Raw genomic sequence first — 21,337 nt, 5'->3', positions numbered from 1 at the left:
CAGTCATGCAAGGTCAAAAAAACATGATGTGACATCCACGGCAACACAGCATTTAGATAATATGATTTGGAGTCAAACATTTTTGTACGTGGTTCTCCCAGTCCTGTCAAAGAGGGGGATGGGGGGAGGGGGGTCTGTATGATGGCAAGCCTAGCAAATCCTGTAAAAAATGTAGCACGCTATAATAGGGCATGATCTTGCATTAGATTGGAGGGAAGCTAGTTTATTGAGGCATTAAGTTTGTGACATACTGTAATGATGCAAGCCAAACTAGGTCCGATTGCGGAAACATTTATTCAGTTGCAGGGGCAATCCAAGAAGCGTAGTCAAAAACTGTCCAAGATCAAAGCAGGGAAAAGTCAATGCAAAAACTCGGTAGAAGTAGCAGGGTAGTGAAAATAAACAACAGGAAGGAACATGGGAGAAAGCCCTTAACTGAATTACAGGAGCAGTTGAGTTAGCAAGGAAGCAGAGGACAAGAGTACCCTAACCAATATCTAACGAAGGACATAACCAAATGGCAGGGTTTAAATAGAGTCCAAAACCAGAACAGGTGAAACTAGTATTCATGTGATTGACGCGAATGCGATAGTGAGCCACACTATCCATAACCACAAGGAATTTAACATCTCACCCTGTGACCTACACTTAAAAAAAAATGCCTGTTAATCATCTGCTTTGATACACAGATTCTTTTGCCATTTCTCTTTGCCAAGGCCAATATAAGCAGTAACTTAACTTAAAACGGTTATATTTTTGAAATGGTTATGGGCCACAGGCCCTGTTCTCTCTCATGAGAGTGTGTATGTCTTCTGTGAGGCATAGTAAGTGACCCTAACAGCCCCTAACATGGATTACTACCCATCGTCTCCAGTGGCAGACTCCACTTCACCGCCCAACCAAAGTGAGGGCTTATAGTAAAGAAGCTTTCTAAAAGTTTTGACCGACAGCCAAACTCACCCTACTAAGACTCTAATGGTGGCAGAGAGAGGTTGAGACTGAGTTGGTCCGGCACACCGAGCGAGGGAAGAGGAGCAGGGGGCGAGGGCAGAGGATGCTGGATAGTGGGCACTGTCAGCGAGACTGACGAAAAGTGGCGACCGATGACAGAGTAGCAAGAGGTCACCTGATCCACTAGCCAGATTCCTGACAGCAACCCTTTAAATGGCGTCACAGCATGGTGTACACTCTAGCACTTATTTTGTTTTCTGTGTCAATCAGGTCTCTACTCACTATGTTTGGTGCCACTTATCATGAGCCTTCTGTCTAGATAATCATAAGCATGATGTAAAATGACAACATTTATAATTTACATTCTCATTTACATTTACATCTAGCAGACGCTTTTATCCAAAGCGACTAAAAGGAGAGAGCAATCAAGCTATGAGCAAAAGAGACATGGGTCGTGTCTACTACCGCGCACTTGTGCACTTCAAACACTGACAGAACCAGCAGAATTCAGGGCAGAATTCAGGGCACTGAAAGTACCCAGATGGCGCACTGCAAATGGTAAAAAAATTCATTGTGAAGCGACACTACTCGCCCTAAACGGACGCCATCTTGGCTACGTAGCGGAAGAGGAGGAGCCCTTTTGGCAGCTTTTCAGTTTGGAAAGTTGTCTGACTGACGCCACGCAAATCACTTTAACCATTATTGCTGGTTACAATAACTGTGTTATCTGATAGCACAGTGTCTATTTCTCGGTAACTTAAAAAAAAAAATTAGGCGAGAAAACGCCAAAAGATGTACATTTACATACAAAAGATGGCCGTCAGCAGAGTTTGGTCAGCCATCTTTGATTAAAATTTCCAGTTGGCCGGAGGAAGCTGGTGCACAGATTTATGAGTAAAAGGCTTGCACATTTGGGTCTGTCAGTGTTCCATTTGAGACCACACTAATCAGCGTCAGAAGGCACTACAGATGTAAGTGCTTAGTTTGCACTACGAACTGTATTGCAGTGTACTTCATAATGTGCACGGTATACACGGCTCTAGTGTAACAATAAATACAGCTTTACAGAAGAATTAAAAAAAAAGTGCAAGAATATATACTGTAAGTGCGAGTTAAGTACTAGTAAGTGCAAGTTAAGTACTAAGTTAATTACAGCTTGTGTCTGGTGATTTAACAATGTCATGTTATGGTTCTCTTTAAAGGCCACTATAGTTCCCAAATGATTTGATGTTACTACAACTTGGCATACAATTTGACAAAGTTCTTACAATATCTACAATTCTACATGTTGCCAGTACAATTGCTGATATATCACTAATGTCATGATATCTGCCTGTTATGTGTTTCTAGTGTCTCATGGTATCTGTCTTAACATGTGTACCATATGGTTATGTCAGTGCTAAGACATGAATTCAAGTAAAGGGTTATCAACTGTATTGGGGCATAGAGGTTGCTGGAGAATGTCGAATTACTCAAAAATGTAATGTCCATTAAATTAGAATAAACGTATTTTCCATGAAATTTGAACGATATATTTTTTGTATATGCCCCCCATGAACACAAACATTTATTCACTTTACATACACAATACGAGTGCAGTGAGATTACACACCTTTTGTGAAGAAATTAGAAAACCTAACAAGGTTGCCATTGCTGGATATGCAAAATGTTAGACAGATCTGTCTAGTAAACTAGCATGATGCTAATGCAATACTAGTTTTGACAGTACTGACCATCCTTCTTAGGCTTGTTGAGAGATTTATACATGAATGCTGTGAAATAATATGTGTGCATTATTATTGTCTCTGCCTCTAAGGCTGCATTTGACAGCAACTATGTGGTTTAATTATAGCGGAGCATCCTTGTTTTTTTTAGATGGCCTTTCATTTTTTGTGCTTTAGGTAGACACTTCTCCCCATGGCAACTTGAAGGACAAGTGCCCTGAAACAACAGGAGCTCAGATTAATGGACTGCAAAAGAGTGTTGTAGTACTGTCCCTGTGAAAACAATCCCTCTCTTTGGTACAAACCCTTCTGGGTCTTTTAATTACATTTTCAGAAATCCTTTGTTTATTCAGGAAAAATAACAGCAATATGTTACTGTAGGTGAAATGAGAAATATTACGAGATGTTTATAAAATGGTAAGACTACATTCTTTAAAGTTAGCAGTGAGGCTGCATCTGTACTATTTCACATTAAGCTTGCCTTCATAAACATTAATTCAGTATTGATAATATTCAAGTGTTGGTAATATTCTATATGACAATAATAAAATATTTATTACAGATATCATTAAGACTGTTTGGTAATTCTAAATCCAATAGCTTAGCCGTATTAAAGAATTTAATAAAAGATATATGTAAAAGTTAACCTGAGCTTTAGTGGAACCTTAAAGTTCTTGGCACCATTTTCTGGACTTTACTGACCTTTTCAGTGTCCTTTCAATGTTTTGAAAGGAGGTAGTTTTTTCAGGTTCAACAATGATTAAATATCCTTCATCTTTTCATGAATAAGTCACCTTTCACCTCCACACCTTTGTTTAAATGACACATGAAAGCAGAGGTCTTTCAGCCCACATCTCTTAAGTAAGAACTGTCATATATGCAGAGGGGTGATGTGACATGTAACCTGTAAAGTGCTGCCTAGTCCTGGTATAGTCATTGTGGCCATTTTCACTCAAACCTGGTTTTGACATTCAAATGTTTAGCATCTTAAGATAGCGATCAAAGAGAGAGTGAGAATAAATAAATGGTTGCGAAATGGCTGTGGTTGTGAAATGGCTATGGTTGTTATCCTATGTTAACCTACCCCAATCTTGACCAGCCCATGGTGGTGGGAGCCCATTGCTCTCCTTTAGATGTTTTGCCCTGTTTGGTTCCCCAGTCGGGATGACCGTGTGTTGTATAAGGAGATTGGCCATGGACTCTTGTAGGTCTTCACAGCACTACATAATGCTATTTTGTTCTGTTGTATCCATGCCTGTATGGACCTTAATTGTTTCAAAGATTTTGCATCTAGGGACATGATCCCATAGAACGCCTTGATTCAGTGTCTCTCTGGCTCAACCAGTGGTGCTAACTACACTGTGGTCATGCATTTCACGGCAGCATATAGCCTGCTGATAACCTGGTTACTTGTCCTTGGGACAAAAGACATTTGCTGCATTGATGAAAAATATGTGTCAGGAAATTCTGACAAGGCTATAGTTGAAGAGGTTTCAGTGTGGACACTTGGAGTATGTGATGACCCCATTGTCAGAAACCAGGGCAAGGTTACTCTTGAGCAACTTCACCATTTCCCCATTATGACCCTGCTCTTCTGTTGTTTATGTAGGTTAGCATGTATAGCTCTACACATTTCAGCAGAATATGGTTTTGATTTTTTTTAATTACTGTCATCATTTGAATTAATTTTGAATATAACACAAGGCTCTTTGGTTCCTCAGCTGTACCATTGCAGAAGACATCTTTATATTATGCATAAGGGATTTCCAGAGGTGCTCTGAGTTAGGCTTTCCCTCCAGTGGGTTGGACTAGTGATGGAACCGGTGCTGGTAGCGGTGTGTTATAATCGTAATTATACCCATTCAGACAGAGGCAGGACTGACCAAATAATAAATTATCGTTTATTAATAAATTATCATTTCTGTCAGACATATTTGTGAGTGAGTGATTAACAAGGTTCTTCAGTAATTCCTTTGGGTTTGAAATATGGTAGAAAAGGAGAATACTGTTGCGCTCAGAATAAGGTGAGGTCAGCTCACGTGTGTAAAAGCACACTTGAAGTGAGTGAGTTTGTTGGTCCGCATGCTGATACAAATAAATGAGGACTTAGTTTGTCAAAATATTTTATCCTTAGTTACAGACTTAGACAAACGTGGTCAGAGTTTGGCAACTAGACACCCAGTTTAAACAAGGCACTGATTATTGGCGGTAACCAGAGAACAAAAGACAGGTGGGGGGGGGGTCCTTATGCCAGGAAGCATCCTAAAAGATGAGTAGATGTATATGGAGTCAAGTTGAGACGTTAACCATTGACGTTATAAGGGAGGAGACCAATCATTGACAGGAAAATGAATGGGGAATTAAGGAGGGGAATCCATAAAGCTGCAGATTCGTAACTGCAAGTCCTTCCCTGTATTATAAAGAGCCAGAAACATTGTTAGAAACAGCATAAAGGACGATTATCCTCACCTGAACGTTCTGTTTATTTTCATTCGGGCATGCAGTCTCACTGTCTCACTGATCACACTCAAATGTTCTTAAAAGAGGGAACAGATGTGAGAATATCCTTCAGAGATAAGATGAGTCCAGGTGTTGATAATGTTTCAGAGGTGAATGCCCCAGTGATTGGTATTGGGTATCTTCTTGTGCTAAATAGGGGTAGATGGTGGGTAAACTCTCAGAGATAGGGTTCCACTGTGGAGAAAGCCAGGCACTGAGCATCATGAGTCTTTCTGGAACTGGGACAAAAAAAAATATAGAGCAATCCTAAGTGGAAACCTCATCCGTAGTGCTCCAGATCTCAGGTGGGAGCACAGGATTACATTTCCACAAATGAACAGCCTGAAACATACCATTAAGAAAACACAGGGGTGGCTTCAGGGAAATCTGTGTAAAGATGCTGGAACGGCCCAGCAAGAGTCCAGACCAGAACCCAATAGAGCATCCCTGGAGAGACCTGAAAATGACTGTGTACCGACACTCCCCATCCAGCCTGCTTGAGCGATTCTGCCAAGGCGTATGAGATAAGCTTCCCAAAAGAGTGGTGTGGACTGGTGGGATTTGAGGCTGTCAGTTGCTGCCATATGTGCGTTAAATAAGTACTAAGTGAAGGGTTTGTGGAGTACTGTGTGTAGATTGATAAGTAATTGTTTCTAATTGAATCAATATTAAGTTGAGTCTGATGCATAACAAAATGAACAAAACCTTAAAGGATCTAAACTTTCCCAAATGCACTGTATGTATTAATGGATAGATGGATGGATGGATGGACAGATGAAGGAATTAATGCATGTTTGTATGCTGATGAAGGACTTCTGTCAGAATTCTGAAACGTTCTGGTTTTGGTAATGTATGTATGCATCGAATAACCTTTCCAGAATCCTCCTCTCAAAGCCATACCAACATTAGATTGTAGTATGTTCCAAGAAGTAAAGAGGAAAGAAATACATCAAAAATACATCACATTGTGACAAATATTGGAAGCTTCTGCAAACTTTTACATCCAGTTTTTCAGTGATTGCTCTTCTTGTTCATGAACTGACCTTGACTAAAACCAGTGGCAATATGCACAGCTTAGGCAACATGCACTTTCAAAAGAACAGATGGTTATTATGGCTCCTAATGAATGACTTGACTACCTAGTGTTCTCCAACAAATCAGTTGCTTTGTGTGTTCTCAATTCCTTTCCACCTCGAAGACCGTTGCATGATGTCTCTTTGAATTGAAGCCCTTGAATTGAAGAATAAGCATTGTAATCATGTAATCAGTGTTTTTGATTTAATAAGTATGCGTAATTACGTGTTCGCAATTACAGACATTCAGTTCAGTAGAGAATATGTTTGTAAAAAGACTAGAGGATACGCCTTGGTCACACTCACTGAAGGAAATAGATGTTGCCACCATTGTTGCTTTGAATATCTGTTGTTACATAAGAAGCTTAGGAACATTGTTAGCAATTATTCCTCAGACAATGGATCCTGGTCTTCTAATTGAATAGAAGGGTTGCGTAAAACACAGTACCGTATTCACAACGTTATTCAAAAATAGCATGATATAGAATATAATGTAGATGTCCCAGTATGCAAAAGGAGTGTGCTCTCCCTCTCTACGTTGGGTTGTAGATTAAAGATGATGTTACATCACAACCAGTCTTGGTCTTGTTTGCTTTTTTGCACCAATCTGTCTTTCTCTATCTCTCTCTTTCTCACTCTCAAAATATGCAGAGCAGGGGGTAGCATTAAAACTGAATGTCCAGTGTGTGGTAATCAAGAAACGCTTCAGTAACGCCTTGGCAAAGTGCGGCGGCCAAAACAGAAGCGGTGCGCTTCCCTGCCTTGCGCTGGAAAGTTGAGAATGGTTCAACTTTTAAGCGCACCTAAAAAACGCTACAAAGACGCACCGCGTGGTGGAGAAGGGGCGCACACGCAAAGCGCGCCGTACCATAGGAATCAATGCATTTGCTCGCGTCCCGTTTTTAAAAAACGCGTATGTGTATTTGAACCCTTAGGGAGTGAGGTTTTTTACACTGCCTAGCGTATCCACTGGCTACCGTTACAAGTATAAAGTGACCTGAAATGAAAAAAAGTTAATCATTTTCTGAAGGGAGTAGCCATTTCTAAAAAGACACCATACTGTGTTTATGTCTCTGTCTTTGCACAACTCATTGTGCAATTCAAAAATACACTGTTGCTGATATACAGCATTTTAGCATCACAGCGTGCTGTCTCTGTGTCTCTCTCCTCAGGAGGTCTGATACCCTCTAACAGCTGTCTGTCTCTGTCTCTCTCTCCTCAGGAGGTCAAATACTTCCAGTTTCCTGGTGAGCTTCTGATGAGAATGTTGAAGATGCTTATTCTGCCCCTCGTCGTGTCCAGGTAAGCAGCCTCTCACCAGCCTCTTTCTCGGAACTCTGGGGAGCATCTCTACAGATATGTGGAGTAAAGAGAAACATGCAGGGGCTTATACTTGCATATTGAGAGTGTTATACGGATGGTATGGAGAATCAATAAGCAAATGCAAAAGACAGCACACCACTCATTCAAAGATACTAGCATTGTGATTGTTTTGTTTTATTTGATTAAATGTATTATTTATTATTTAATTTGTTATAGGTATTACTTTTTTCATTTCTTTGTTTCTGTCACAGAGTTCAAAGTATGAGTATTATCTACAAAAGCTTAATAGTTTGCCATTTGATGTGGTTGGTTTTAGTTCTTTGGAAAATGCTAAAGTTACTTTAATATCAGCAGGAAATAATGAATAAACATAAGAGCTGCCAGTCCCTCCTGTAAAACTGATTGAAATTCAAAACTCTATTTAAAATGCAAGTGACTCTGACGCCATCATTTCAGTTTCTTTGATACATTCCTTTTGATCCATCCGTTTTGCAGAATTGATACCTCTCTTAATTAGCAGCAGTCTTTCATCCCATAAGTCCATCAGTGTCACAGAGGAAAGGGCCTTAACATCGAGAATATGTGTTGCAACTAAGTTCAAAGCATTTGTGCAATGGACACGATGAGTAATGAATGACACAAGACTGAAATAGTGGAACACATCAGAAGGCCTTTGAATGTCCCATATCCTGCAAAAAAAAAAAAAAAAACACAATTTGAATCTTTATCATAAGGGACATAAGACTGAGATAAATGAGTCAACATTAGTATTTATGCCCTTCAAATAATAATACAGACAGTTAATCCTCTCAAGTTATGTAAACAGTGAGGGACATACCAGTACCAATAAATGCATCTTTTCAGCCTGAGCATACTTTGTATATGTTTGTATACTATATACTTTCATACTATGTTTGTACATTTTAGGTCATCCAGTAGCCATACAACTCACAGGCACACATGCATAATTCACATACACATAGGGAGAAAATGTTCACAAGGAGTGGGGGGATTACAGATTCAAGAATGGGTCTGACCCTATGGTACAATATGCAGTGATCGTGACAGTGTAGATGCCCAGGAGGAAAGTGTTCTTGTGCTGCTTGTGTGGATAGTGCAAAAAGATAGTGTTCTTGTGCTTGTGTGGCTAGTGCAAAGAGATAATGCACAATATAAGTCTGTGCAAGGGGCTAGTATAGCCAGTAAAGGGATGGAAAGTGGGTTGGTATAAGATAAGAATGGGTGGGCACACTGATGTAGACCGGCAGGGAGACCGCTCCGGAGACCGCTCCTTGGTCTTAATGGTGTTCAGCTGCAGGTGGTTATGCCTTCACCACTGCATAAAGTTATCCACCAGGCTCCTGTACTCACCTTCCTATCCATCCCTGAAACATCCCACAATAGCAGAGTCGTCAGAGAACTCCTCAATGCGGAATGACTCTGTGTTGTAGGTGAAGTCAGACGTGTACAGGGTGAACAGGACTGGTGAGAGCACAGTCCCCTGTGGAGCGTCGGTGTAGCAGACCACAGTCCCAGAGAGGCAGTCTTTCAGCCTGACCAACTGTGGTCTCTCCGTCAGGTAGTCAGTTATCCAGGATACCAGGTGGATGTTCACACCCATCTCCAAGAGCTTGTCACTAAAGGGCAGGCCACACTAAGCGGATTTTCATACTTTTGCGGAAAATAACTTGACAAACTGGCCTCCCGGCCAGATAAATCTGCCATTTGGAGCGTTGCTTTCCGTCAAGGTTAGAAACCCCTCTCCAGAGTGGGAAGGTTGCAATCTTCCCTGCTATCAGGGCCTGTCTGGCCGCAAATCGGGTTTGAATCCGCGAATCTGATGACGTAATTATCCCACGTGAACGCTGGAAGCTGTCAAGTAGTCACGTACATCTTCCCAATCGCAATAAAAACAAAAAAATGTAAGTCTTCTGTTCTGTTTATGGCTGGCAAACAACGATCTAAGAAGGGCACGTTTTATTCACTGAGTTACCAAAGCAGTCTTCTTTATGGGGACTAATTTACACTGCACTGAATTACACAACTAATATTACCAGATACATATAATAGTGGACATTACACTAGGCAACATGGATCTCATTCATATCTCATCCAGTCGAAATCTTAGCAGGATTGAACATATCTTTATTACAGCGTAATATCAACATAAGAACAGAACATAGCTAAATCTCCGCTTAGCGTGCTAATCACTACTAATAGCACTAGAAGGTAGCCCAAAATGTGGTATTTAATACACACGATCTATCACAGTAGCAACTTCATGAAAACCCTTACTTTCATTAGGTATGCACATAATGCATCACATACAGGTCGAACAATGATGATTTAAGCATAGGAAATGTATAAGGCACAGTATGGTCAACTACTTGGCGACAAACTGAACTGTCTGCACCAACTTAACTAGTTGTAACTTGTCGTCTTCTTCTACGAGTCTCCTTCTCCATTTCCGGTAGCACCCTTCACAGCGCCACCAACAGGCCTTGCATATGTACTACAGCATATTCACCAGTTTCAATGGGTGTGTGTGGCCGTAGAACAGCGCAGCACAGCTTTGTCTGGCAGCGATTGACTAAACCCGAATACGTTCCCGAAAGTAAGAAAATCGGCTTAGTCTGGCCTTACTCTCAGTCGCAGGGGCAGGATGGTGTCAAAGTCACTGGAGAAATCAAAGAACAGGATTCTCACATCACCCTTTCCCCTTGTTCCCCATGAATCCCCTTGACCCAGGGCCAGAGAGCCACAATGGCCTGACATTAGTGTCTTTAAATATACATTTCAATGGTAGTTTCATAATCACTAATATGACTAATTTCCCATTTCCCGGAACAGGAGATGAAATCTCAAGACCAATAGGCTATTTCTGGCAAGCATTACTGATGATTTTTGTAGACACCCTATTTTGTGATGTGGAGCTTCATTTTCTAGATTTGCCAAGCTGCTGTGTTTTTGGTCTTTTTCATTTTTCTTTTTTAATTTAATCAGGAAGACGGAATAAGGAAAAATTCATACAGTGGGGCAAAAAAGTATTTAGTCAGCCACCAATTGTGCAAGTTCTCCCACTTAAAAAGATGAAAAAGGCCTGTAATTTTCATCATAGGTATACCTCAACTATGAGAGACAAAATGAGAAAAAAAAATCCAGAAAATCACATTGTCTGATTTTTAAAGAATTTATTTGCAAATGATGGTGGAAAATAATTATTTGGTCAATAACAAAAGTTCATCTCAATACTTGGTTATATACCCTTTGTTGGAAATGACAGAGGTCAAACATTTTCTGTAAGTCTTCACAAGCTTTTCAGACACTGTTGCTGGCCCATTCCTCCATGCAGATCTTCTCTAGAGCAGTGATGTTTTGGGGCTGTCCGTGGGCAACACAGACTTTCAACTCCCTCCACGGATTTTCTATGGGCTTGAGATCTGGAGACTGGCTAGGCCACTCCAGGACCTTGAAATGCTTCTTACGAAGCCACTCCTTCGTTGCCGGGGCGGTTTGTTTGGGATCATTGTCATGCTGAAAGACCAAGCCACGTTTCATCTTCAATGCCCTTGCTGATGGAAGGATGTTTTCACTCAAAATCTCACGATACATGGCCCCATTCATTCTTTCCTTTACACGGATCAGTCATCCTGGCTCCCTTGCAGAAAAACAGCCCCAAAGCATGATGTTTCCACCCCCATGCTTCACAGTAGGTATGGTGTTCTGTGGATGCAACTCTGCATTCTTTCTCCTCCAAACAGGACGAGTTGAGTTTTTACCAAAAAGTTCTATTTTGGTTTCATCTGACCATATGACATTCTCCCAATCCTCTTCTGGATCATCCAAATGCTCTCTAGCAAACTTCAGACGGGCCTGGACATGTACTGGCTTAAGCAGGGGGACACGTCTGGCACTGCAGGATTTGAGTCCCTGGCTGCGTAGTGTGTTACTGATGGTAGCCTTCGTTACTTTGGTCCCAGCTCTCTGCAGGTCATTCACTAGGTCCCCCTGTGTGATTCTGGGATTTTTGTTCACTGTTCTTGTGATCATTTTAGCCCCACGGGGTGAGATCTTGTGTAGAGCCCCAGATCGAGGGAGATTATCAGTGGTCTTGTATGTCTTCCATTTTCTAATAATTGCTCCCACAGTTGATTTCTTTACACCACGCTGCTTACCTATTGCAGATTCAGTCTTCCCAGCCTAGTGTAGGTCTACAATTTTGTTTCTGGTGTCCTTTGATAGCTCTTTGGTCTTGGCCATAGTGGAGTTTGGAGTGTGACTGTTTGAGGTTGTGGACAGGTGTCTTTTATACTGATAACAAGTTCAAACACGTGCCATTAATACAGGTAACGAGTGGAGGACAGAGGAGCCTCTTAAAGAAAAAGTAAAAGGTCTGTGATAGTCAGAAATCTGGCTTATTTGTAGGTGACCAAGTACTTATTTTCCACCATAATTTGCAAATAAATTCTTTAAAAATCAGACAATGTGATTTTCTGGATTTTTTTTCTTATTTTGTGTCTCATAGTTGAGGTATAACTATGATGAAAATTACAGGCATCTCTCATCTTTTTAAATGGGAGAACTTGCACAATTGGTCGTTGACTAAATACTTTTTTGCCCCACTGTATTTGAAGTGAAAAAGTGAAAGTCCTCTCTATGGCAGAGGTGGTGTAGACACACACACTCTGAAATCAACCTCTGTATTTAACCCATCCAGGGAAGTGACACACACACACACACAGTGAAGTGAAGTAACACTAACCGGGAGCAGTGGGCTGCCATTGGCAGCGCCCGGGGAGCAGTGATCGGGGTTAGGTGCCTTGCTCAACGGCACTTCAGCCGTGGATGTGGGCATGGGAGAGCAGTGGTCTACCACTTCCCCCGCCCACATGCTTCCTACTGGTCGGGGATCGAACCGGCCACCCTACGGTTACCGGCCTGAAACCCTAACCAGTAGGCCACGGCTGCCATTGGCATTGATATATCCTTTAGACCTGCTAAAGCTAACTTGAACCTCTGTTTGTCTATATAATTGTCTTTTGCCAAATAATGGAGAGTAAAAAAACATACTCACACAAACAAGATGGCAGACTTGTACCAGGATGTGTTGTTGCTCTCAAAATTCTTCAGAATCATAGATATGGGTGTGTGGGTATGGTCTGAGAAGCGCCAGTGTTCACTGAGCAGCATTGAGTGTTACAGAGTGCCTCGTTAGTACTACTCTAGGCTGGTAATATATCGCCTCCAACTTCCAACTTCAGCTTCATATAAAAACCTACAGGGGGTTCACAGAGAGACCGACCCCTGAGAGCTGAGACTCTTCAAGATAACACAAAAACGTCAAATCCCATTTACAAAAGATGCCAGGTTAAAGTTATAAAAAGTACCAGTACAGTTTTATCCCACTGGACGGGTATTTTATGAGCAACTTAATCTGTTGATCCTACTAACGACAACAGCACCTTATTCTAGCAATCTGCTGCATATCTGTAACAGACAAAACTAATACAAAAATACATACTTTCTAGAAAAAAAATGTCTTCTTACCTTAAAAGACTATTAAATGCAGCATCTCCTAATACACATTCAATTTCATGTGTCCATTGGTGACATTGTTTTATTAACTCTTTTTCTGGACAGTTGGCTTTTAGTGTTGATAGATGTTTCCAAAGCTGTTATTTCTACATGGTGTCACACAAGAGGCAATTTTCTTTTTTTTTGTGATACATTTTTTATTGTATTTTATAATTCATACAAGAAACAGTTACACATATACACAAGTAAGACAACTTAACACATATAATACTCAACCATACTCCCTACCATAAACCAGCGTTGGTGCATCAGAGAAAGATCTAAACCCGTGAAATCACTCAGCAAAAAGATCATTGGGGAGAGAGGCACTTTCATACTGCTGTCATCAGCATGAGGCAGCCGTCACCTTGAAGCCAGAGGAATGAAAAAAGAGGGAAAAGAGGCTCTCATCCACCTGAAGAGCAGATGCACTACACTTATGTATAATACAATAGACAGAGAAATCTCCGAGAGATTATGTAGAGCCCTCACACTTATGCTTGAGATACTTGTGATTACTCTACTTTGGCTAATTCTTTTCCTGGAAATCAGGGAGGTGCACGTCACTGTGTGCCATTATCGCCCTGAGGTTGATAGTATACGTTTTTCATTACAAGCCGTTGTTTTGCAGATTGTTTTGTTGCTCATATTGCTGCAGTGCAACTTCTAAATTTGGAGCACGATGGCTCAGGTGCTTGCACTCCTTGCATTGGCGCCTCACAGCAAGAAGGTTATGGGTTCGAGGTCTTAATTATTATTATTATGTATAACATTGTAAGAACATAATAATTGTTCAAATTACCATGGCATATGATTATGATTGAGTAGAGAGTATTATGCTGTCACATATGTATAATTAGTGTGTTACACTGTAACTAAATGTATAGTTAGTTTAACCCCAGCTATCTAACATAAAGAATTGCGCATTTCTGTGCATGGAATGTACTGCTGACAAATGAGATAATGTGCAGTGTGTGGAACCATAGAGGCTTCAGAAAACTTGCTAAATTGTCAACAACCTCGTTTGCATTCTGGATAACCTGCCCATTAACAATATTACACATTTTTGCCCACGGGGACACAGGTTCGATTCCAGCCTGCTGTCGTTCTCCCGATCCTCTCCCCACGTCTTCTCCGCCTCGCTTCATGTCCTCAACTCTTCACTGTCCTGTCCAAATAAAGGAATAAAAGCCCAAAATAAATCTTTAAAATAAAAAAAAATTAAAAGAATATTACTAATTTGACTGGTCAGAATGCCTTTAAAGTTAACTGGACATGGTAAACTGACATTGATGAGTGTTGCATGCCGCTGTGAGTAGAACGCAGAAGTAGAACGCAGTTCAACCCCCACCTCACTAGCATAATTCTACTAGTGCTAACTGTTCCACTGCTGAAACAACAATACAATCTGCCGCTTATGCCACTACAATCTACCGCTGGTCAGTGTGATCCTTGCCTAACGAGTTCTGGAATGATGAGTGGGAGTTACTAAACAGAGTGTTACTGCAGTGGGAGATACAGATGGTGTGATGTTCTGTTCTGTTCTGTTCAGTTTGGCCAATCAGAGGTGACAGACTGTTAAAGTTGCAAGGCTACTAAGGATGGCAAGGATATTACGCAACTGAAAACCTATCCCCCCTAGTGATTAATGATACTTCACCAGAAGGCCGTATGAAATACCTCAAATAAGAATATTCAGAAAATATATAGTAAAGCGCTGTTATGTGACAACAGTCTATAGTGCAAACAACAATAGCATTGGAACTGGCTGGCGCTGGTGGTTTAATGGAGATGACACCGCGGATGATCCTGGTTCCATTGGCTGTGATCAATGCATGGCTTTTAAGAATGTCACCAAAGCACAATGAAAATAATTCAGTGCAGCATATCGTCCTGTTTTACAGTATCCTCACACAAAACAAATCCTAAAAATATTGCAGCCAAGAATGCGACCAAACCAGCTAGTGTTGGACTACAGGATAGAGGGCAACTCCCAGGCTGCCTCAATCGATGTGACGAACAAGTTTCCGTTAACAAATAGAGCCCAACTCTAGGGCAGAAAACATCTTGTAGTAATCACATAAGCAGACAGCTGGTAAGCGCCTGCGATGCACTCCTGACCTTTATGTTGGCTATGTAAGCCAGAGCATGATTTACAGTTGCAAGAAATATATTCTATTGTAAATAGCCCACTGTGGTTTGTGATTCATTTTTTTGTGGTTGTTGGTTTTTTACACAAATCGCACCCTGCATACGTACACACATAGAGAGGAAGAACAGGGAAGTAAGAAGGACTGAAGATTAAGGTGCACATCAGATGGAAAACTGATGTAGAGTGCCACCATGTCAGCAATTGGTCAGGATTTTGTGTATAATCATTCTGACCAAAAAAAGAAGTAGATACCATTGCTAACCTTACTGTGAGGTAAAGGGAGACTATGAAACCATGACTGTAAATCAGCCATTGCTTTGAGCAACACCATATTTTGTAGTGGCTGCAATGTGAGAAGATTAAAGTGCAGGATGAATAATTCAAGAGCTGCTGTGCAGCAAGAGACTGTTGAATCCGCAGACTTTATTGAGTGATTTATTGTCTTTGCATCATGTAGTTATGCTGGGATGTTTACTATTTTTAGGTGTGAGGCTTGGTTTTTGATTGATGTCTGAGATTGTGTCCACTTGGTCATGGTCATTCTAGTTTCATCTTCCATGTGTGATTACTGGAGATGAAGACAATCACATCTTGTTCCACCCCTCCTCCCTCAGGTCAAAGACCATTCTGGATCCAGCCATTACGTTTTGATCCCCTCAAAGGATACATATATTGTTTTATACAACTAGCTCACTCAGTGGAGACGTTATTTTTTACTCTGTCGCCCAGAGGTGGTCGTGTCCTACTGAAGATAATACCTCAGAGAGACAAGGTCGCGACCGTTGCAACAATATGCTGCTGATTCTGGCCGCAGAGCGAGTGCTCGTCCAATGACCTGGTCCAGTGTTACCCGGGAAGCGATTCAATTGGATGAAAGCCAGATTAAGCAGAGACAGGCCTGGCATTTTCTTAATGAATCCGCTGCCACATGTGACTCTGGTTCAGCGTCATCAGGGGATTACCCATTAGGCCATTCTGTGTCTGACCCCTGACTGCGTGGACAGAATGAGCAGCCATTGGCTAGATGACTTTGGCTGAATGGTGCTAAAACCAGGATGTGAACCTCATAAAGTTTCTTGTGCACACAGTAAATTATCCACAGAGGATTATTTTACTTGTACACAGAGAATTGCCATGATGCAATATATTCAATGATGCCACTTTCATGCATTTCAAGACATATTGAGACGCTTTAGATGCAAAATTATCACTATAGAAAGAACAGCCTTATTTGTCTGAAATAACGAAGTAAAGGAATTTTGAAATAAGTAAAAAACACTAATCTCTTTGTCCCCATGGGTGTCGTTTTCCCACAATGTCAGTATAAGGCATTGCGTTTTTTGCACAGTATTCCTTCTTAGTTTAATAAGACCTACAGGAGAAACAAACCTGGTTTTCAGACAGATTTTGTGTGTTTGTAAAGGCCACATCTTACAGCAGCCAACCCCATAAAAACTATATCTCTCTCTTTTTTTTTTTTTTTTTTTTTTTAAACCTTTACATGATGAGAGATGTCCGTTGACAATCACTAATATGTAATCTATGGTGGGGCTATCCAGATGTTGAGTGGCAAGCAGCAGTCTTTTATAGGGCACAGTATCCGCTAATCTTTTGGAAAGCCACTCAGCGGGCTCGTGCTGGTCTGACTGCTCGTGCTTGCATGGGTTTTTTTTTTCTCCTGTTTTTTTTTCTTCTTTTTTGTTTTTGACTTCGGCCGGCTGTGCCCGGGTCATTTGGGTTTTTGTTTTTCACGTGGCTGTGGCTGAAACAACAAATCTGTTATCTTAAAATGTCCACACCCACACACACCCACACACACACACACGGAGAGGAAGAACCGTGTTCTTATGTGGGTATATCAGGAAAAAAACGGTTACAGTCCCATCCTCACATACAACCAAAATCAATCACAATGCACACTGTGGGTCAAACTCAAGAGACTGAGCTAGATTGACAGAGATGTGAATTTGTGTTGACATGGCCATGGCTAGTGAGAAGATGTGCACGTTGTCATGATTGAAACAGACTGAAACTTCAACACATACTGAGAGCGCATGCAGGAGGAGGGGAAGCAGAGACACACACAACCCACATACTATACGGCACACCTACCACCATGTTTATCAAGCAGAGAAATGTCACAGAAATGATTACAGAAAATTACTGTGGCATATGCATTAAATGTCAAAATAATTTACTCTCATTTGAAAATTTCAAATTTTAAAAACCTCACAAGACTAGGGATGGGACAGTATAAATGTGTTATATTACAAGTGACCTTAAATGTTCATTGCATAATTCCAGCTGTACTAGCATGCTTTAAAAATGTACTATGCTACTACTGAACTGAACATGCTGGTAAACCTTCCCGTTGTAGGCCTATAAAATCACATGCACTATTGCTGTCTACTGTTTGTATGAAGGATGGACAAATCATCAGTTAGGCAGTGTTGCAAATTTCATTGCCTGCATCTTGTTCATGAGAAATATATTACATTTACAGTGTGCGTTGAGAATGTTTTAGTCATTTGTAATTGGATTCATTGCCAGAAGGATTTTTTCATCTTGGCCTGCAAACCATGTTTCGATGCACACGCATGTGCTAAATAGATTAAATGATGAACCTACATGGACTATATCGTAGGACTGAATATGTCATAATGTCTGTCCCTGTGTAGGCTGCAGACATGTGCAGTGGGTCTAACCTGCTTGTAGCTGCATAAAGGTTTGAGCGGTGTGGGCTATGGTAAACATATCGACTGAACTCGTGTTTGTCCGTTCTTTAGTCTATTGCCTCTTACTGAAAGCTTCAGTGGCTTCATCCGTCCCCTGATTCACAGCAGGTGATTCACTGCAGGAATACGGCAGTAAGCAGTTTGCTTTTTGTGCACAGTTGTTGAAATCAATATACTTTTAACCCTCTATACCCCAATAGAATTCTAGAACACTGCAGCAAATTACTGCGAAAAACAGAGCATTCCTTCATTTTAGTTTATTCTGTAAACAAACAGTTACAGTTAGAAAACAAAATAAAAATTATAATTACAATTTTGTTTTTGTTTGAAAGGGCATAAATTGTTTGTTAATATGATCTCAAATATGTATTAGTGACTTCTACAAATATTAAAATACATAGCTTTACATACACCCTAAAGTTCAAATTCATAAGTTTTGAAGCGTACTGCAGACGTATTTATTTTATTTAATATATTCTCATATGTATTTAATTAATATTTGTTATATATTTTGTAAATACATTAATACATATTAAAATATTAACACTACTTAACCATACAGATAGCCAACATTTTTACTAATTTGGTGGAAAACACCAACCTCTATGCCTCTTCAAAAGCATTCTGATGCAATACATTTGTGGAGGAAGTGAAGGTGTTTGTGAGGATAAACATCCTCATGGGTATCCATCATTTACCTTCTTATCTTGACTACTGTACTGTACAAGTGTCCTATGTGGCAGACACCAATGCCATGAAATAGGTATGAGGAGTTATGCAGATACCTACCCTGTTCAAACCCAGGGATAGCAGACTCTGGTGATAAGCTTCAGAAAGTGAGACCATTACAGTTTTTTCCAATCATTTTCACACTTGGTTCAATACCATGTACTCTTTCTCAAAACACTTAACACATCCAGCATTTTAGTAAACCATTGTGAACTAAATGGGATACTTTTCCATTGCTTAGATACAAAATGCAGTCAATGACCACTTCCAAAATTCATGGATACCTGTTTCAGTCAATGTTCACCACCAGCAAAACGTTGTGCAACTACAGCATTTGTTTTTCAGATATTCAGATACTCGGTTGAAAACATTTAACTTTAGTTTTTAAACCAGACACAATTTAGATCACTGTAGATGGAAAGATGCTGTATTTTCACAGACAAATGCAATTATACACTTGACATAAGACAGATTTTGTTTTTACTGATGTATTCATAAATGTCTTTAGTTTCCATCTTTGTTTTGTTTGTTTTGCAGTCTTGCTACCATCTATACTACAGTACAGCATTTGCATTGAATTATGTACTGTAGGTGTCAATGAAGACATGTTTCCACTATTTATGCATATGAAAGTCATGGGCCATCAATGAGACAAAGTGACCCAAAAAGGGAACTAAAACAAACATGTCTATCCAAAGTGATTTACACTATCATCTTTCATTGCCCAGGAATTGAACCTGGGTCAGATACTTGTTTGCCAACAACACTTACCACTGTACCACTTATCACACCTGGCAATCTTGCCACACAAAATTTGTATGTACAAACCAACGGAAAAGTTTGTTCTTACAGTTTTTTCCAATCATTTTTACTCTCAATACCATGTACACATTCCAAAAACACTTAACCCATTGAGCATACCAGTAGACTATGTGAACCAAACTGTGGATACTTGCCCCTAGGCTTATATACAAATGCAGTCAATGACCACTTCTTCCGAAATTCATGGATACCTGTCTCAGTCAATGTTCACTACCAGCAAAACGCTGTGCAACTACAGCATTTTTTTGCCGATGTTTAGATACTCTGTTCAAAACAGTTAACTTTCAGTTCAAAACCTAATTTACAGTAATTTAGATTACTGTAGATGTAGAGATTCTTATACCACTATACCATTAATAAACAGGGATGTATTGAAATCATACAGTAGGTTTAATTGTAGACACCTTAACGCTGCTATTACGTATATTCTTTTCTTCTTCTTCTTCTTCTTCTTCTTCTTCTTCTTCTTCTTCTTCTTCTACTTCTTCTTCTCATCATCATCATCATCATCATGTTCCTCTTCTTCTTCTTCTTCTTCTTCTCATCATCATCATCATCATCATCATGTTCCTCCTTTTCTTCTTCTTCTTCTTCTACTTCTTCTTCTCATCATCATCATCATCATCATCATGTTCCTCTTCTTCTTCTTCTTCTACTTCTTATTTTTCTTATTATATTATGACTATATAAAGACAACCTAACACTATCCCTGTTTAATGTGGCCTCGTGGCTTTCACAGCTATATGGATTTTGTATTTGTTGGAGTAGTTAAAGCATCCAGAGTGGTATTTTGTCTAAACAAAAGTGCTTTATCCTTCATCGGAGCTGTTCTGTAAATATGTGTGAAAGGCTCGCCTCTAGTATAAGCAACCATCAGACATTTTAAGGAATTGTCAAAAATGGATTTTAATTTGTGTTTATAAACAAATTAAGGTCAAACAATTGGAGGAAACGCGACAAGTGAGCCTTTCTCTGTAATACTGGATAATGTTTGTAAAATACATGTAACCATGCGCAATGCAGATGGTGTTGAAATGTGTCTGAGCAGGGTGCCTCTCTCTCTCTCTCTCTCTCTCTCTCTCTCTCTCTCTCTCTCTCTCTCTCTCTCTCTCTCTCTCTCTGTCTCTCTCTCTGTCTTCCCCAGTTTGATGTCTGGACTGGCTGCCCTGGAGCCTAAGTGCTCCAGCCGTCTGGGCCTAATCACTGTCTCCTATTACCTGTGGACTACCTTTCTGGCGGTGGTGGTGGGCATCGTCATGGTGCTGATCATTCACCCGGGCGGAATGGCGCAGAAGGACGAATCGGAGGACAGCGGGAAGCCCATAATGAGCTCGGCCGATGCCTTGCTCGATCTGATCCGGTAAGACAAACAATGTGTGTGTGAGTGTGTGTGTGTGTGTGTGTGTGTGTGTGTGTGTGTGTGTGTGTGTGTGTGTGTGTGTGTGTGTGTGTGTGTGTGTGTGTGTGTGTGTTTGTGTGTATGTGTATGTGTGTGAGCAACCCCGAAAGTTTCCTGCTGGCAAAAGAATTGGACTTGCAATCCCAGAAGAGTGTGTATATAAAAATAGTTTACAGCTGTCAAAAAGCTGGACGTGGAAACCTAAAACAAAGCTTGTTGACTACGGTGGAGAAACCCCTAAGGGTTCTGAGTCTTAACATGCCACGTCGCTCGGTGGTTGGGTTGAAGCTTGAAAGCTGTCTGCCAGACTGAGTCTGAATCCTGAATCCTGAGTCCGCCACATCTGGGCCACATCT

General features: G+C 40.5%; 1 protein-coding gene across 3 annotated transcripts in view; it reads left to right on the top strand.

Annotated features, from left to right (window-relative positions):
- slc1a7b (solute carrier family 1 member 7b) overlaps nucleotides 1-21,337 on the top strand; it is a gene marked incomplete at both ends in the record, with an annotated part of 51,202 nt that overhangs the window by 12,988 nt on the left and 16,877 nt on the right. For all 3 annotated transcript variants that reach the window (XM_080831777.1, XM_080831778.1, XM_080831779.1), the window contains 2 exons: nucleotides 7,470-7,549; nucleotides 20,727-20,942. In XM_080831777.1, the coding sequence (XP_080687903.1) occupies nucleotides 7,470-7,549; nucleotides 20,727-20,942 (296 nt within the window). The remainder of the gene's footprint in view (nucleotides 1-7,469; nucleotides 7,550-20,726; nucleotides 20,943-21,337) is intronic.

The sequence above is a fragment of the Sprattus sprattus genome (assembly GCF_963457725.1).
Source record: "Sprattus sprattus genome assembly, chromosome: 2".
NCBI lineage: Eukaryota > Metazoa > Chordata > Actinopteri > Clupeiformes > Clupeidae > Sprattus > Sprattus sprattus.
This window is presented reverse-complemented; position numbering and strand designations above follow the sequence as displayed.